This window comes from Camelus ferus, chromosome 10 (genome assembly GCF_009834535.1).
Source record: "Camelus ferus isolate YT-003-E chromosome 10, BCGSAC_Cfer_1.0, whole genome shotgun sequence".
Taxonomy (NCBI): domain Eukaryota; kingdom Metazoa; phylum Chordata; class Mammalia; order Artiodactyla; family Camelidae; genus Camelus; species Camelus ferus.
Window position 1 is genome coordinate 29,170,496 of NC_045705.1, and position 17,718 is coordinate 29,188,213.

Below are 17,718 nucleotides of genomic sequence, written 5' to 3' on the forward strand. Positions count from 1 at the left end.
ATGAAAAAGGATGAGGGGTTGGATTTGACCTGCCGGCTGTTGCTTGCTGACCCCTGTCCGATATAATCACAATATAATTATTATGTTCAGGAAGTTTAACCATGGATACAGTACTGTCTCAACTATAATCCATATTCAGATTTTCCCAATTGCCCTGAGTAATGGCCTTTATAGTTTCCCCCCCATTCAGGACCCACTCAAGCATCACACATTGCATTTAGTTGTCATGTCTCATTAGTCTCCTTTATCCTAGAACAGTTTCCCTGCATTGTTTTTTCTCTTTCGCAATATTGACACTTTGGAGGAGGTCAGGGCAGTTGTTTGCTGAATGTTCCACGGTTTAGATTTGTCTGATTGTTTCTTTACGATAGATTCAGATTCTAGATTTTTGGCACCGAGGATGTTGTGTCTTTCTCACTACAGATAACAGGAGCACGTGAGGTCTGCTTGTCTTCTCTTTAACCCAGTGGTCTAGCAACTATTGATGATTCTTGTCTGTATCAATTATTTTTCGTGGTTTGAAATGATTTTTAACCATTCCTTCTACATTCGTGACTTGACATTCTTTGGTTAAAAAAACAGTGGTCAACTTTCTCTCCCACCCCATCCCTCATTTTACAGTTATTTTTACTATCAGTGTGGACTCGTGGATTCCTTTTTTTTCCCTTCAGTGTGTTCTAGTCCATTCCCAGCGTTATTCATTTTGAGCTTTAAATTGCCCTAGATTTGGCCAGCGGGAGCCCGTTCAGACTCTTTGTCCTTCTTTTAGGACTTCCTTACTTTCTGGTACAAAAAAAAAAGATGTTCTAGCCATCTCTCCTAGGAGCTCTGATTTGTTTCAGTGAGAAATGGTACCTAGAAATCAAATCTCTGAGCATTAGATGTGCACGTTGTTCTTGGGGTGTCCTTGCTTCTAAGCCTGGACTAGGTTTTGAGGGATGAGTTGAACTGTGACCAATGGAGTCAGGAACTGAGGGAACATGGAATCACAAGCCGTGGGCACGGCATGTGCACGGGGGCACGTGTGATGTGGAGATGGGGAATTGGTGACAGGTGCAGCAGGAGTACAGCGTGTGCTTAGAAGGAAAATGGAAGATGATGCTCGAAAAAAGTTGCTTTTCTCATGTTCTAAGATGTTACGGATCTTAAAACACTGCTGATTCAATGTCAGCTTTTCCAAGAATAAAAATATGTGCCTCCCTCCTGAGATTTCTCTTATTACCAGAAGCATTAAATAGCCTGGCTTGTATAGCTGTTTTAGAAATGGTGGCTGTTTGATTATTGAATCATGAACTGAACCACAGATATTCCACACCCCCCCCCAAATATAATATGCTAGTGAGCTAGTTTTGGCTGAAACTGAGCCTGTAATTCTCAAAATCTGTTATATTGGAACAAAAGTAAAGCACGAAAAACTATTCTGAACTAGTCCAATATTTCTAATATAAGTTGGCTCTAAACTTGACCTTCAACATTCCTGGTCTCCTCAGCACTTCTTCTGCAGTTGTGTTTCTCACTTGTGTTATATTGAGGTGACGTCTAAAAATATATGTATACATGTTACTGTAGTTACCATGCTGTATATTAATATGCCCAGGACTAATTTATTTTATTTTGACCATCTCACGCATTTTGACAACCTTCTCACTCCTTGCCTCTGGCAACTGTCAGTCTCTTCTCTGTATCTATGAATTCTGAGTTTCTGGGGTTTTATTTTGTTTTGTTGTTGTTTTTCCTTTAGATGCCACGTGTAAGTGAGATCATGCAGTATTTGTCTTGGTCTTACTTATTTGACTTAGCATAATGCCCTCAAGGCCCATCCATGTTGCAAACTGCAGAATTTCCTTCTTTTTTATGGCTGAAAAGCATCCTCTTGTATATCTATCCACATTTTCTTTATCCATTCATCCACTGATGGACACTTAGGTTGTTTCCATTTCTTGGCTGTTACAGGCTATGTTGTAATGAACATGGGGTTGCAGATTTCTTTTTGAGCTAAGTTTTCTTTGGTTAAATACCCAGAAGTGGAAATAGTGGATCATATGACAGTTCTGTGTTTAATTTTTTGAGAAACCTTCTTACTGGTTTCCATACTGGCTGCACCAATTTACATTCCCAAAACAGTGCTCAAGGGTTCCCTTTTCTCCATACCCTTGTCAACACTTATTATTTCTTATACTTTTGATGAAAGCCATTCTGACAGTCATGAAGTGATACCTTATTGTGGTTTTGCTTTGCATTTCCCTGATGACTGGTGATGCTGAACATCTTTTCATGTACCTGTTGGTCAGGTGTTTGACTTTTAATGTTTATGGGGTCCCAATGTTATGTTAATTTTATTCCAAAGTTACTTTAAAAGGTTTAAACGTAAAAGTTAGATGAACACAACATTTCTCATAGCTGTTAAACAGATATACAACCAAAACAGACAAACATAAAATGCAGAGAACTACACAAACTAATGTAATTCAAACTAACAAAATCAGTGTCCTGTTTTGGATGACATTTTACTGCAACTAAATTGCTGTTTATAGAGTGAATGCGATAGTGACAACTTAGACACAATTTCTTTGGTGGCGTTCTGACGTGCCTGTGCTTTTGTGTGCCATATGATATTTTATTTTCTTTATTTGTTTGTCTGTATTTGAAACACTGGAAACTCTTTTGCTAATGCAATAGCCACTTTGTTTCTTAGTCTTTGCCAGAATGCGTCCTTGACATATTAAGTTTGTATCTGTTCTTTTTATCATTGGCTCATTGCAAGCAGTAATAATTGGTATGGTACAGTCAGCTGTTATTATGTAACCAGCTACCTTCAAATTCAGTGACGTGGAACCTGGGTGGGTAAACTTTTTGTGTAAAGGGCCTGATAGTAAGTGTTTTAGGCTTTGTGGAGCCTACCGGGTCTGTCTCACTACTCAGGTCTGGCATCGTAGTGCGAGAGCAGCCAGAAGTGTGTGTTCTAGTTAGACCTTTATTTATGAAGACTGACATTTGAATTCCATGTAATTGTCACATGATGAAATAGTCTTCTTTTGATTTATTTTCAACTATTTAGAAATGTGCAAACCGTTCTTAGCTGGTGGGCTGTATAAAACAGGGAGGGGGGCTGGATTTAGCCTGCAGGCCCTGGTCTGCTGCCCCCAGGCATAGAACAGCAGTCATTGATTTTTGCTCAGGTATCTGCTGGTTGACTGCAGATCCTCATTTATTCTGATGCGTCTGCTGGTTGCCTGTGGTTGGGCTGATTTAACTGGGCTCGGCTGGGCTGCTCAGCCTCCAGTGGCAGGGTAAGCTTGGCTCCCCACCGAGGGCCTGGTCCACTCCAAGTGTGTCTGTTCTGGGCCCAGACTGAAGAGCCAGGGGCTCCCTGGGGAAGCTCTTCTCCTGTGAAGACAGAGGCCCCACGGGCAAGCCCACCCTCACAAGCACATTTCAAACCTGTGCTTGCATCATGCATGTTAATATCCCATTGGCCAAACAAGTCATGTGGCTGGACCCAAGACCAAGGAATGAAGAAATCCAGGCCACCTGTAAGACAGAGTCTAGTGCAGAGTCACACAGCCACGGGTGGTAGGGAGGGGCGAGAGCCGGGCCAGGAATTCATAAGCACAAGTGCCAACTCAGTCACAAGCACGATACTCTTTGGGGGCTGAAATCTCATGGGCATTCCCATATATTGATTTTTTAAAAAATGAAAACAGTGAATTACAAATTCTTTGTGAGAACTTTTGGATCTTGAGAACATATCTGAAGACCTTACTCTGAGAAACACTAATTTCTAGTGAACTTTCTGATTTTAATAATAGTGGATTTGGGGTTTCCTGGTGTTTGAAAATTCCTCCAGGAGAGATCTTATCTGATTTACCCCCTCAGAGCCAGATTCAGCGCCCTGAAATCCCAGGGGGTCCTGAGCAAACGCTGTTAGGGCAACCACTGTCATAATGACGACAGTAGCTGTCATTTGTTGGGCGCTAAAGGATGTGTGTGACTTAGCTTTCACATCTGCCCAAGCGTGCTATGGGATAAGTATTATTACCCCTTTTTACGGATTGAGAAATGAGCTTAAAGGGCCAGGTTACTTGTCCAAGGCCACACAACAAATCGTGGAACCAGGAGTTTGAACCAAAGCTGGAGCTCCTAATCCCCAACCCCAAGCGTGACTACTTAGATGCCCACGTGACATCCCTTGGTCTTCCACTCAGACCGACACTCCTGTTTCTCTGGGGAAGACTTGTCTAGCCAGTGATAGAAGGTTATTTCCTTTTCCTTGTCTTATTGCTGCTGCTGAATATTTGGAAGATTTTTTCTACTTTATTGAGCTAGAAGTCATGTACCATCCAAGCCACCCATTTAATTGTGTAATTCAGTGATCTTTAGTATATTCGCAGATAGGTGCAGCCATCATGACAGTCAGTTTTAGAACATTTTCCTCACCTCAAGAAGAAACTCTTTCCTTTAACTGTCACCCCCACCTTCCCCCTCCTTTCCCTTCCAGCCCTAGGCAACCACTCTGCTACTCTCTGACTATATACATTTCCCTATTCTGGACTTTCATGTGAATAAGATCATGTAGTATGTGGTCTTTTGTGACCAGCTTCTCTCACTCAGCTTAATGTTTTCAAGGTGCATCCGAATTGTGGCAGGTGTCATTCCTTTTTATGGCCAAGTAGTATTCCACTGCATGGCAGTAGCACGTTTTGTTTGTCTGTGTATCCGTTCACAGACAGTTGGGTTGTTTCCACCTTTTGGTTATTATGAATAATGCTACTGTAAACACTAGAGTACAAGTTTCTGTGTAGACCTATCTCCTGTGTCTGTATTTCAGAGTGGAACTGTGGGGTCGTATGGTAACTCTGTGTTTAAATGTTTGAGGAATTGCCAGACTGTTTTCCAGAGCAGCTGCTGGACCATTTTAACTTCCCACCAACAGTATATGAGGGCTCTGATTTCTCCACATCTTTACCAACATTTATTGTTATTGACTTTTTGATTCTAGTCATCCTTGTAGATGTGAAGTGGTAACTCATTGTGGGGCTTTTGGCTTTTTTCCCTGCTTTTTTTCTCACTATCTCTAGATCATTTCACTGGTTATTGGTGGAGAGCTGCCTGTGATGGATATGCCGGTTGTGTTTTGAATAACTCCATTTGGTGCATTTCACATCAGCCCTGTCAACTGCTTCTCTCTGCTTTGTGAACTGGGAAGACCCTTCAAATCTTTTGTATGATGTATAAAGTTTGTTTCTGTCTAATTTCTCTTGGGCCACATGCCCATTTTAATTTGCATTTTTGCTGCCTCCCAGATGGGCAGATTCTCTTGGGTCTTTTTCCCACCTTTGCCCTAAGACCCTGCATGTCAGGCAGAGCAAAGAGACAGGATTCAAGCCCGTCTCCTGATGCCACTCCTCAAGTGCAAGAGTGCATTTCACCAGTGCCACCAAGTCTTACCAAGAAGAGTGAGGCCAAGTGTGTTCGGGATAGGGGGTGGTGGTTTGGAGGCTGGTTCCAAGACCGTGTGCCTTTTCCAGGCAGAGCAGAGGGACAGGGGAAGGGAAGAGCTGTCTGCATTGATGACAGGGCTCTGGACTCCGTCATTCCTCCCACTTGAGGGAAACGTGTCTTGGGGCTAGTCAGCGTTCTCGCCCAGCTCTAGTTTTCTTATCCATAAAATGAGGATGCAGCATCTAATGGAGCATACCCCAGGGGCTGTATTTATCCTTTTTGCATACAGGTGATGAGCACATTGCACCTTTATCATCTCAAGTTAGATTCACACGTGTTTCAGGACTGGCTAGGGGTGATGAGTGAAATTACAGGATGTAAAACCTGGATGTGGAATTTGGGATTGTGTGTCAACATGCCTCATTTACCAGGTGTCCAAGGCCTTTTTGAATTTTGAGAAATAGAATAATAAAAGAAAGTACGTACAGTTGTCCTTTGGAATTGGCAGGGCATTGGTTCCAGGACCTCCGTGGGTACCAAAATCCATGGATGCTCAAGTCCCTTATGTAAATGGTGCAGTCTTTGCATATAACCTACACAACATCCTCCTGTATACTTTAAATCATCTCTAGATACTTATAATACCCAATACGATGTAAATGGTGTGTAAATATAATGTAAATGATGTATAAATAGTTGCCGATGTGACAGGCTTTTTTTTTTTTTTTTAGCAGCAGAACTTCCAAGTCATTTATTTATTTATTTATTTATTTATTTATTTATTTATTTATTTATTTAATCCTTCCAGTATGTCTTTTTTTTTTTCATTGAAGTATAGTCGGTTTAAATGTTATGTCAATTTCTGGTGTACAGCATAATGTTTCAGTCATACATATAGATACATATATTCCTCTTCATATTCTTTTTTTTGTAGGTTACTACAAGATATTGAATATAGTTCCCTGTGCTCTACAGTATAAACTCATTGTTTAACTAATTTATATATAGTAGTTAGTGTCTGCAAATCTCGAACTCCTAATTTATCCCTTCCTATCCTCTTTCCTCACTGGTAACCGTAAGTTTGTTTTCTATGTCTTTGAGTCTTTTTCTGTTTTGTAAATTAGTTCCTTTGTGTCTTTTTTTTTAGATTCCACATATAAGCAATGTCATATAGTATTTTTCTTTCTCTTTCTAGTTTACTTCACTTAGTATGATGATCTCCAAGTCCATCCATGTTGCAGTAAATGGCATTACTTTATTCTTTTTTATGGCTGAGTAGTATTTCATTATATGTATGTATGTATGTGTGTGTGTGTGTATATATATATATATACACACACACACACCCCACAACTTCTTTATCCAGTCATCTGTTGATGGACATTTAGGTTGCTTCCATGTCTTGGCTATTGTAAATAGTGCTGCTATGAACATTGGGGTGCATGTATCTTTTAGAATTAGAGTTTCCTCTGGATGTATGCAGTGTGGCAAATTTTAATTTGCTGTTTGAAACTTATGGAAAAATTTAAAAAAATATTTTTGATCCTCCATTGGTTGAATCTGTGGATGCTGAACTTGTGAATAGTAGGCCCAACTGTACTAATTCCACTGTCAGTTAAATGGTGGGGGGGAGGTATGGAGAAGGGTTGGATCATGGTTTCTGAGCCTTCTTGAGTCACCTAGGAAGTTATACGCATATACCAACATTCATAAAATGTTGTGCACATTTTTAAGGGACCCTCCTTCTTCTCTTGGCTGAAGTCAAGACATAGACACCAGGTTATGAGCCCAGGGCCTGAATAATCTCAGAGTCCCCCTTCCAGTTTAAGTGTTCTTCATTCCATGTGTCTGGGCATAGCAGAGGCCAGAGTTCAAGTTCGAGTTCAGGCAGGCCTGTTTATCTCTCTGTGTTTCAATTTGCTGGTCTGGGAACTGTCTAGTGAACAGAGGTGATGCTGTCTGCCTCCTGGGCTTCTGAGAGGAGCATCTGAGATGTGTGAAAGAGCTTTGTCAACTGCAGATGGCTTCACCAGTCATTTTGGTAACCACTTTGCTCTAAGAGGAGTTGCAGAGCTGAAAATCAGAATGCTTTATGGATTCGATGGGTTCCTGAAAAGTTGCAAACAAATCAGGTTTTTAAAACTCCAGTCTCAGCAGCATCCAGTTATGGCACCATTTAGAGGAGCCCAACAGTGAGTCCTTGACTGTGGCAGACATTCTTCCACAAAACAATGTGTTCCTCCCTGTTAAAATGCTGATCTTTTTGCAGTAAATTTGCTCAAACCAGTAGCAAAGCTGGAAGTTCAGAGAGGGCCCCAGGATGTTCCCGCTTGATTCTGATGAAGTCATTTGGGGAACCTGGGCTTCGCATTCATCCATCCATCCATCACTCTGCAGAGTGCTTAAGAGCAGGAGCTGTACCTGCAGAGTCGGAACTCCAGATACCCCACACATCTTCTTTGTGGCCTCAGGCAGGCTGCCTACTGGCTCTGAATCTCAGTTTCCTAATCTGTAACATGGGGATAATAATTGTAGCTACTTCGTAGAGTTGTGAGAATTCTTTAGACAGTGTAATAGAGTACTTGGCTCAGTGAAATGGCTCCATGAGGGGCAGCTGCTAATGTTTTAAAATTGATGTCTTTGTTAATTATTACCATGGTCAGAAATAGCATTCTTGTTTACTCGGACCCTTGCTTGACCCAGGGAGCCAAAATGCATGTTTTTTGTATTGTTTTCTTAGGATCTGTCCACAAGGAATCACACAATCTTAGTTTTAGACAGAATTTTATAGGTCATTTAGGACAGATTTCTACTCACTGGAGAACTCCTCTCTTTAGTTTCCTTGATAGCAGATCATCCAGCTCCTCCTGCTTAAACACTCCCAGTAACAAGAAACTCACTACCTTGCAAGGCTGCTTGTTCCACTGCTGGACTTTTCAGCATGTTAAAACGTGTATCTTATGTTCTACTTGCATAGTACTCATGCTGAGTTCAGGCCTACGTCCCTCTAAGTGGTCCTGGTTTTGCCTGCCCTCCCCATCGTGGTGGTCCTTCCCATATTTGATAATGGCTCTGTTTTCTTTGACCTCTCCTCTGCCAGGCTAAAGGACCATCTTACGATGGTGGTCGTTCTTCTCTGTCAGATCCAGGTTATCCAAGTCCTTCTCACATCACTGTGACCAGAGCTTGGGCTCTGGTCTAAGAAGAGCTGGGTTCAGAGGGGCCAAGGAGTAGATCTTGAGGAATAAGATGAAGGAGGATGCTGGGAAACCAGCCTTCTGGGGCTTGGTCCTGAGCATCTGGTCCTGGCTGGCCATTCCTGGATCATCTCAGTTCCAGGACATGAAGCCAACAGCCTGCTCTCTACTCCGCTGGCCGGGGCTCATCAGTAACGTGTGATGTGCTCTAAACACCCTCTGTGATCCCCCGCGCCTGCTTCCTCCACCTACAACCTCCTTGCCCTCTTCTGCTCCAAGACGTCAGCTTAGATTCCACACTGCCCAAGAGAGTCCTTGATTGACCTCCAGGTACAGGGCACCAGCGCTGAGCTCCCGTATCCCGTAGACTTCCCCACCCCAGTACTGACCATGGGATATCATGGTGGCCTCTCTTCTGTATCCCTTGGACTATGAGTTTGTGAGAGCAAAGACATTGTCTTACAGGATCATCATTTTCTCCCTAGAGCCTGACACCATAGCTGCTTCCTCTGCAATATTTGTTGAATGAATAAATGCTGATTGGAGAAAATTCTAATTGATGGGAAAGATAAGCCAAGAAACATCCCTCAGCAAACCTGTGGATCCAAACCCAGTAACAGAGGTCCAAGGCAGCTCCCGTGCCCCTCACAGCTCCCCCCGGGCTTCTCAACCTAGCTGAAGCTGCAAAAAGTCTGATGACGACTAAGTATTGACCCGCAGACCTCCCACCACCCACAATTAGTCGTAACTAACATTTGGTCCCTTCGTTAATCATCACAACCATGATCACAGTGTTAATAGTGACCGTTTATGGAGTGCCTTCTATATCAGACATACGGCAGTGCTGCAAGGGTGGCTTTTACCCCATTTTATAGGTGAGGAAACTGAAGCCTGGCCAGTTTTAATAATGGCTGTGTTTAACAACTGGCTCGTGAAGTCACCTGCCCCCGGTCACTCAGCTTGGCAGTGGTGAAGCTGAGGTTCTGGCTGATTCCTCTGTCTCCATGGCTCTTACTACCTACTAGGTGCTCTTGCTACTGGCTGCGGGACCTACACATGCTTCTCTCTGCCCCCAGGAGAGAGCGGAGCATTGAGAAAATGATAATGAAGGGCGATTAGCATGATGACAAAGTACAGGGTTCCTTGAGATTCCAAGGGAAGGTCCCTGAAGATGGGGCACCACCTGGGGAGACTGCCAGAAGAGGAGGAGCCTGAACTGCACGTGTTCTCTTTTGGTTTGTCTGAGAGTTTCTAACCACAAAGGCCATGTAGTCTCGTAAGTAGACAAAACCAAAGCTTCATCCTCCTTCCGTCTTTCCTCCCCGCTAGAGGTAATCAGAGTTGAGAGTTTGAAATGCATCTCCCAGACTTCCCATGCACAGAGAAACACACACACAGTGCTATGCTGGCAAATATTTAACAACCTGCTGGTGATGGTTGTGGAGGAGGGGAACATATGTGCCAATTTTCTTGGTACAAATGCTCCCACCATGGCTGGCTTCAAGCTGCCAACATGAAGGCACTAAGTGACCGTTTGGGAAGAGATATGCCATGACAATTATTCTAAAGTATTTCTACCGTACAGGTACAGTAGATGCCAAAGCCCTCAAGAACATCGATATAGTAAAATCTAGTAAAATAATTAGAAAGTGGTAAGTGTTGGGTATTTATTGCTTTTTTAAAAGATATAACTTATTGCATTGTAAGTTTATAATTTTTAATAATGTAATTTTTAATTTATGGCTGTGTTTAACAACTGGTTCATGAAATTCTGGAAAATTTCACAGTCAGCTCTTGTTAGACAGTACAGCCAGCCCAGCACACCATTCATTTCCTTTTTACTCAAGTGTAACACTATATAAAATTTTTTCCTTAACTTACTTTTTATTTAAAAGGCTCTTCGTCCAATAATTCATTGGTTCCACCAGTGTTCTACCGTGTACCACGCCCTATGTTAGGAACCGGGACCGGGCCACCACCATGAGCAGGTAGCCATGGGCTTGGCCTTCACTAGCTTATGGTCCAATGAGGGAGGCAGTTGATCACCACATTGACAAGAAGAAAACACTATCACCAACAGCAGTGTGCCCTGTGATCAGGTCTCTAAAAGGAAGCAACACGACAGTGTCCTAGAGATAATGCTGAGAGGGGACAGGTGTGTGGAGGTCAGGGCGTGGAAGGGAAGAACCTGTTTGATGTTCAGGTCAGGAGAAACTTCTTCTGGGGAGGTCACAGAAACCGAGACCCAAATGATAAGAAGGGACCAGCCACGCAAAACTTAGTGGGAAAAAGTTGCAAAAGGATCTGTTCCCTTGGTGCCATTTCTGTAAACTTTACAAACATGCAAAATAATTCTGTATTTTGTCTTTAGAAAAAAACCCTTGAATAGTAAGAACAGGAAGGTTCCTACCAGCTTCAGAACAGTGGTTACGTTGGAGGAAAGGGGCAGAGGGAGAGAGAATGAGCTGGAGGCAGAGATGGTCTTCAGCGACATCTAGTTACTTTCCTGAAGCAAGAGGAGAGAGGAGTCTGGGACAGACATGGCTGGTGGTCATCTTTGTTGACTCTCGCCAGGTGCAGGATTGTCAGCTGTATTACTGTCTATAATAATTTCCAAATGCTTGAAATATTTCATGATTATTATTTTCTTAAGAGTGGGGAAAAAAGGTGGTAGGCAGGGTGAAGTCTGACTCTCAGCATCATGGCTGCAGGAAAGGGAAGGTGGAGAGAGAGGCCCCAGAGAAGTTGGGAGGGCGGCTGGGACCAGGTCACATAAGCCTTGAAGGCAGTGACTCTAAGTATGAATTTTATTGTAAGTGAGGTGGATGCCTTCTTGAGCTGGTGAGTAACATAATCTAATTTACGTTAATGAAAGATTCTTCTGGCGGCTTTGAGGAGAATCAGCGGGGAGCTGAGTGAAGGGCATCAGGGAGGTTAGTTGGGCTCTCTCGTAGTTGTCCGAAGGAGAGCTGGTCACAGCCCAGATCAGGATGGAAGCAGGAAGGAGCAGAGAGGGGCAGTTTCAAAATCTGGTTTGGAGAACTTGCTGAGGGGTTAGACATGGGGTGATGGAGAAAGGGAGAAATGAAGGATGACTTTCTTTTCTTTTCCTTTTTTTTAAAAAATAGGTTTAGGGAGCTGTAATTCACATAGTGTATGGTTCATTCATTTGAAGTGTGCAACTACTGGGTTTTGGTAGGGATGACTTTCTTTTTGGAACCTGAGTGGATGGTGGTTTCAAAGAGTGTGATGGGGAAAATAAGAGGAACAGACGTGAGGGGATTGGACCTGAGCTAAGTTTGAGACACCAGTGAGACATCCAGGGGGTGGGGGTGGGTTTCACATGGGAAATTAGATATTCATGCCTAAGGCTTGAGATAAAAATTTGTGAATGAACAAACTGAGAGAGTGGGAATGGATGTGAATATCCAGAGAAAGAGTTAAAGGTAAAGAAGTTGTATGTGGAGGAGGCAAAGGGGCTTCCAATCCAGATGGATCGAGAGCTCTTGCTTTGAGCCGCAGCCAAAAAAGAGAAGGAAGAGAGAGAGAGAGAGGGAGGGAGAAATATAAAGTGATCACAGAACTGAAAACAAAGGCCCACAGTGCTCCAGTCTAGAGCAGGCAGAGATGGCCATCAGTTTCAGCTCCTGTAGGGCAATATGAAACAGAAGTGCCCCATGTGAGGTGGAGTGTGAAGCCAGGTTCACTGCTTAAAATGAGAAAACCAAGAGATAGGCAGGAAGACTTCTACTTAAGATGAGCCTCTGGACCAAATCTCCAAAACTAGTGAAGAAACGTAGTGTTAAAAAGACAGCCTTCAAAAACAATGACAAATGAATTCACGCTAATTAAGATAAAAATAGTATTCTGAAAATGAATTTAAAATAACTGTTTAGAGTCTGTATGAGGAGTAGGTTTGACTGTGAGTAACTGAGATTCAAAATAACAGTGACTCAAGTGAAACAGGAGTTAAAGTTTCCTCTGTGAATATATTCTGAGCCTAGTGAGGTGGCTCTGCTTCACCAAGTCCTCAGAGGCCAAGCTTGATCCAGCTAATCACTGGCTCAATGCTTGGATCATGGCCTCATAGTTCAAACTGATAGCTAGAGCTCCAGCCATCACATCTACATTTCAAGCAGCAGGATGGTAAAAAGGCATATGTCAGCTGTCTATTAAAGAAGTTTTCAGGAAGATGACAACTGACACTTCCACCTACCTTCTTTTGGCCAGAACTTAGCCAGAAGAGAAGCCAAGAAATGTATTCTGTTATTACAGGTAGCCAAGTACTCAGTTATAATCCAGGGATTCTGTTACAGTGGATGTAAGGGATAATAGATAACACTCACAGCTTTAGGATCTTCAAAGAAATAAAGTAAGGATAACACCCATTAAGAAAAATAAGATAGTGGGTTTTTGTTTGAATTTAAAACCTCCCCTCTTAGACACCATTAAGAGAGTAAGTAAACAAACCACAGACTAGGAGTAAATATTTATAAGTCGTATGTCTGATAAAAGACTTGTATCCAAAATATATTTTTAAAAACTCAATACTCAGCAATAAGAAAAAACCCACACAACTTAAAAAAAAAATAGCTAAAGATTTGAATAGACATTTCATCAAAGAAGATACGCAGCTGACAGATGGGTGCATAAAATGCTACTCAATATCATTAGTCATCAGAGAAACGCAAATTAAAACCACTGTGTGGTACTGCTTCATACCTATCAAATGGCTAAAGTGAAGAAAGCCTGTTCTTACCAAGTATTGGCAAGGATGTGGACCAACTGGAAATTCCACACACTGCTGGTGGGAATGTAAAATGGTGCAATCACTTTGGAAAACAGTTTAGCAGTTTCTTAAAAATTAGGCATATTCTTACCGCGTGTCCCAACAATTCCACTACTAGGTATTTGCCCACGAGCAATGAAAGCACATGTGTCTGTACAAAGATTTGTTACGGATGTCATTTAGCAGCTTTACTTGCAAGAGCCAAAAACTAGACATAACCCAAATGTCTATCAATAAGTAGATTAAGAAATAAATAGTAGCACATGCAAACAATGGAATACTGCTCACCAACACAAAGAAATGAACTCTGATACACACGTTCATAGGAACAAATCTCAAAATAATGTGCTGAGTGAAAGAAGGGAGATATACCTTCCATTTGATCCCATTTATATAAAATTCTGGAAAATGCAAAGTAATTTAAGTGACAGAAAGTAGCTCACTGGTTGCCTGTGGACTGGGGATGGGAGACGTGAAGAGAGGCAGGAGGGAGGGGTTACAGGGGGCGTAAAGAAGCCCTTGGGAGTGATGGCTATGTTTGTTACCTTGATTGTGGTAATGAGTGCATACGTTTGTCAAAACTTATCAAATGGTATAGTATTGGTTAATTATACTTCAGTAAAGCTGTTAAAACGGAAAAAGAAGGAACACAACATTATGATATAAAAAGAGGCAGAATAAGAAAAGATGGGTATTAAAAAGAACCAACTGAAAATTCTGGGAATGAAAAATATTCATTGCATGAAGAGTAGTCATTAAAAAAAGGAAGGAGAGAGAGAAAGGAAGAACCTCAATAAATGGATATACTCTGGACTGGACACAGTCAAAGAGAGAATTAGTGAATTGGAAGAGAATTCTGAGAAATTTTCTGAGAGCATCACCTAGAAAGATGAGGGAAAAATATGAAAGAGTAGTTAAAAGATATGGAGAATAGATTGGGCTACTCCCATATATGTTTAATAGGAATTCTGCAAGAAGAGACTGGAGAAAATAACTGAGAAGCTGCACTCAAAAGCATAACAGCTTAGAATTTTCCAGAACTGAAAAAGAGATGTAAGTCTTCATCAAGTAATGTGCTCATCTAGTAATGGGGAGAATTTTGAAAAGTAAGTCTCCACTTCAAAATCACACAGTGAAACTACAGAAAATTAAGAATAAAGGGGAAGTCTTAAAATTTATTATAAACAGATTATCCGTGAAAGAATAGAGTAACAGTAGGTTGTTTAAGAGCTTATGGCAGCCTTTTAGACAGTCTTCAAAGTGCTGGGAAAAAATAAACTTCATTTGTGTAGAAATCCATATCCAGCTGAACTCTGATTCAAGAGTGATGATGAAATAAAGACAGTTTTACAGAAGATGAAGGGGCCCAGCCCAGGCCCTGAGGCTCGTGATCATTTAGGAACTGGGGAGAGGAGGAGCCCTCTGAAGTCGCATATGCCCAGTTCACCCAGTGCCAGCTTCCATCTCCCACAGAAACCAGAGAGCGAGAGGAAGGGCTGAATTTCACTGCTGTTGCTGCAACGTGATGCTGTTGGAGATGCTGCTTGGGGGCCGTGTTGCTGGGTGTTCCATCAAGGCAGAGGAGGGGGATGGGACTCCTGCCCCAGCATGGGTGTCAGTCCTGCAGCAGTGGGAGTGTCACAGCAGGAGGGCACAAGGAAGGTTCTGTGTGGTAGTCCCGGGCCCCGGTCTGGGGAGGAGCCCAGGGGCAGCAGATCCCCCTCTAGGATGGCCCATCTAGACTCTCTCTCTGTCTTCCAGATTGTGGACAAGAACAACCGCTACAAGTCCATAGATGGCTCAGACGAGACTAAAGCCAACTGGATGAGGTGAGTCCTGCTCTATGCTGATTTCCCGGGAGCCTTGCCCAAACTCTGGAAAGGAGGCTGAGGGAGCGTGTTGGGGCTGTAGAGTCTCCAGTGGTGGAGGCCCCTGAAGGCCTCGGACTGCTCTTTGCAGGGTTTCAGATGTGTCTCGTTCTGGGGAACTGACCCTCTAGCTCCTCCAGGCTCCCATCAGGAGGCGCTAGAGGAGGCCAGTGGCCAGACCGGTCAGTTCCGTTACAGGGACAGTTGTCAGTGTGTCTGGAGGCCTCAGGCCCCAGGTTCCTGGCAGCGTTCCCTCGTGGAGGTGGGGGGTGTCCCCGCCCCAGAACTGTGACATGTCTCACGGGCAGACTCTGGCTGGAGTGGTGCAGGAATCATCACAGTGCAGCCCCTAGCCGTTGTTTAAAAGGCCTCTGTCCTCCATGGAAGAGGACGCTTCCAGCACAGTCTTCAGCTCAGTTTTTGATCACTTAGTGGTTTTGCCCTGGTCCAGTGTTTGGGGCAAGAGTTTGTGCCAGAGATTGATCCTTCAAGGCCAGCCAGAGAGCCCAGCGTCGCTCACAGGCAGTTGAGCTGAGCCCAGGACCAAGGGCTGTCCTTTTGGGTCTCTGCTGCTGGCCCGTGCCAGGGTACCATGGGCAGTGTGGGAGGTCGGGCTTGCTTTCATGCCTCCTTGGTGGACTCGCTCTGGGACTCAGGACCTGGGACGGGAATTGGAATCTGGATTGGGAGGGAAGGGAGGCCGTGGATGGCTGGACCAGGGGGCACAACTGCACCATGGATCGGTCCCTCTGTCGGTGTTTGTATGGTTCTGTGCCCTTTGGGGCTGGGGCTGGGGGGTGGAGGAGAGATTGTGCTTGGAGGGAGGGCAGTTAGGGACTTCCTAAGAGAGAGTTTGCTGGATTTAAGTCCTAAGAATTTTCAAGCAAATAAGGAGAAATTGGTTTGAGGTAGGGAGGCCGTGGGGAGCCCTCCTGACCCCGTCGCCGGGGCCCCTGCCCACGTGTGCTTCCACCTGATTGAGGCCCGCTGATGGGCGGGCTGCAGCTTGCACTCTCCAGAGCACTTAAGGATTCATCCTCTTATTTGTCGGGGCGGCTGTTCTCGTTGCTACTTAGATTCAGAAGCGGAGGCACCGAGGGACAGGCGGGCCCCAGCCTGCGGTGCAGGAGCAGGCACCCACTCCCCCAGCCCCCTTTCTCATGATCAGGTCAGCCATTCCTGAAAGTGGCTCTGAGAAGGTGGATGGACACTTCTAACTGCCGTCGTCTTCTCCGCCTTCACCCGGTGCAGGTCAGTTTAGCATAAGCAATTCACCACCCATTACTGAGTGTCTGTGGCAAGTCGGAGCCTGTACTAGGTGCCCTAGATGGATGGGCTCAGCCCTCCCCTCCTGGCCCTCCCAGGACTCACACCTTCCACCACAGAAATTGCTTTTTCTAATACAGCTGTCTGATGGAGGCATAGACAATGTGCTGCGAGGGCCCAGATGAAGCAGGAGGGGGCCTTTGAGCTGGGCCTTCAGAGGGGCCAGGATTTCATTTGAGGGCATTGTGAGCAAAGACTCAGATGCAAGAAGTGGGCACCAGGTGTCCAGCAGGCGGTCAGATGGGCTGCGTGGCCCAGGCCCCAGCCTGTGGCTCTGGGCTGGCTTTAGGCAAAGGAGGGTGTGTTTGAGTGCAGTCGGGGTCGTTCCTTTCTGCACTGACACTTTCAAGGCTCCAGAGGCTTTGGCCAGTAGAGCTGATCTGTCCCACTCTTCTACCCATCTCCAGCCTTTCAGCCTGCAGACAAGGCTTTACCACAACCCCAAAGAAGGGGATTCATCATCTGTACTAACTGAGTAATCATCTGGCTCCCCAGCGATTCTGACTTAATCGGGCTGGGACTGAGCCCAGGGCTTTGGTAATTTCTGAAGCTTTCCATAGTGATTCTGTGCGCCTCTGGTGTTGAGAACCACTGCTCTGTACTGATCTTCATGCTACAGTGGTAAATCGAGGCCCAGAGCGGGGCAAGGTCTTACTCAAGATCGTACGGTCAGTGGCAGAATGAGGACTGGAAACCATCACTGGACGTCTGGGCCAGTGTTCTTTCTGTTTGTGCACAAGGAACCAGGCAGAGCATGGCTTCCTGGGCCTCGTATGGGGTGGGTTCTGCTACCTCTGCCTTGCTGGCCTGGGATCTATCCTATTCCTGCTCCAAGCCCCATTCTCATCCAAGATGGCCCCCGGATAGTCACAGCTGGTGGACTCGCATCTTATTAGAGAATCCAGGATGAGGATGGGGGCGGTTCGTTGCCAGGGAGATACCCCTCTGGTGGTAGTTGGAGTGAGGGGAAAGCCATTTCATCCTGGGAACCCTCCTTCCCCTGTAATGTACAGCTTCCATTCGTACAGCTCCTTCTAATTTGCAGACACTTTCACTTGCACTGTTACTGCTTAGGGTCTTGCTGATGATTGAATGG

At 44.4% G+C, this 17,718-nt stretch overlaps 1 protein-coding gene across 3 annotated transcripts in view; it reads left to right on the forward strand.

Annotated features, from left to right (window-relative positions):
- PRDM11 (PR/SET domain 11) overlaps positions 1 to 17,718 on the forward strand; it is an 80,086-nt gene that overhangs the window by 41,129 nt on the left and 21,239 nt on the right. For all 3 annotated transcript variants that reach the window (XM_032488519.1, XM_032488520.1, XM_014558847.2), the window contains exon 5: positions 15,190 to 15,257. In XM_032488519.1, coding sequence (XP_032344410.1) covers positions 15,190 to 15,257 — 68 coding nt within the window. The remainder of the gene's footprint in view (positions 1 to 15,189; positions 15,258 to 17,718) is intronic.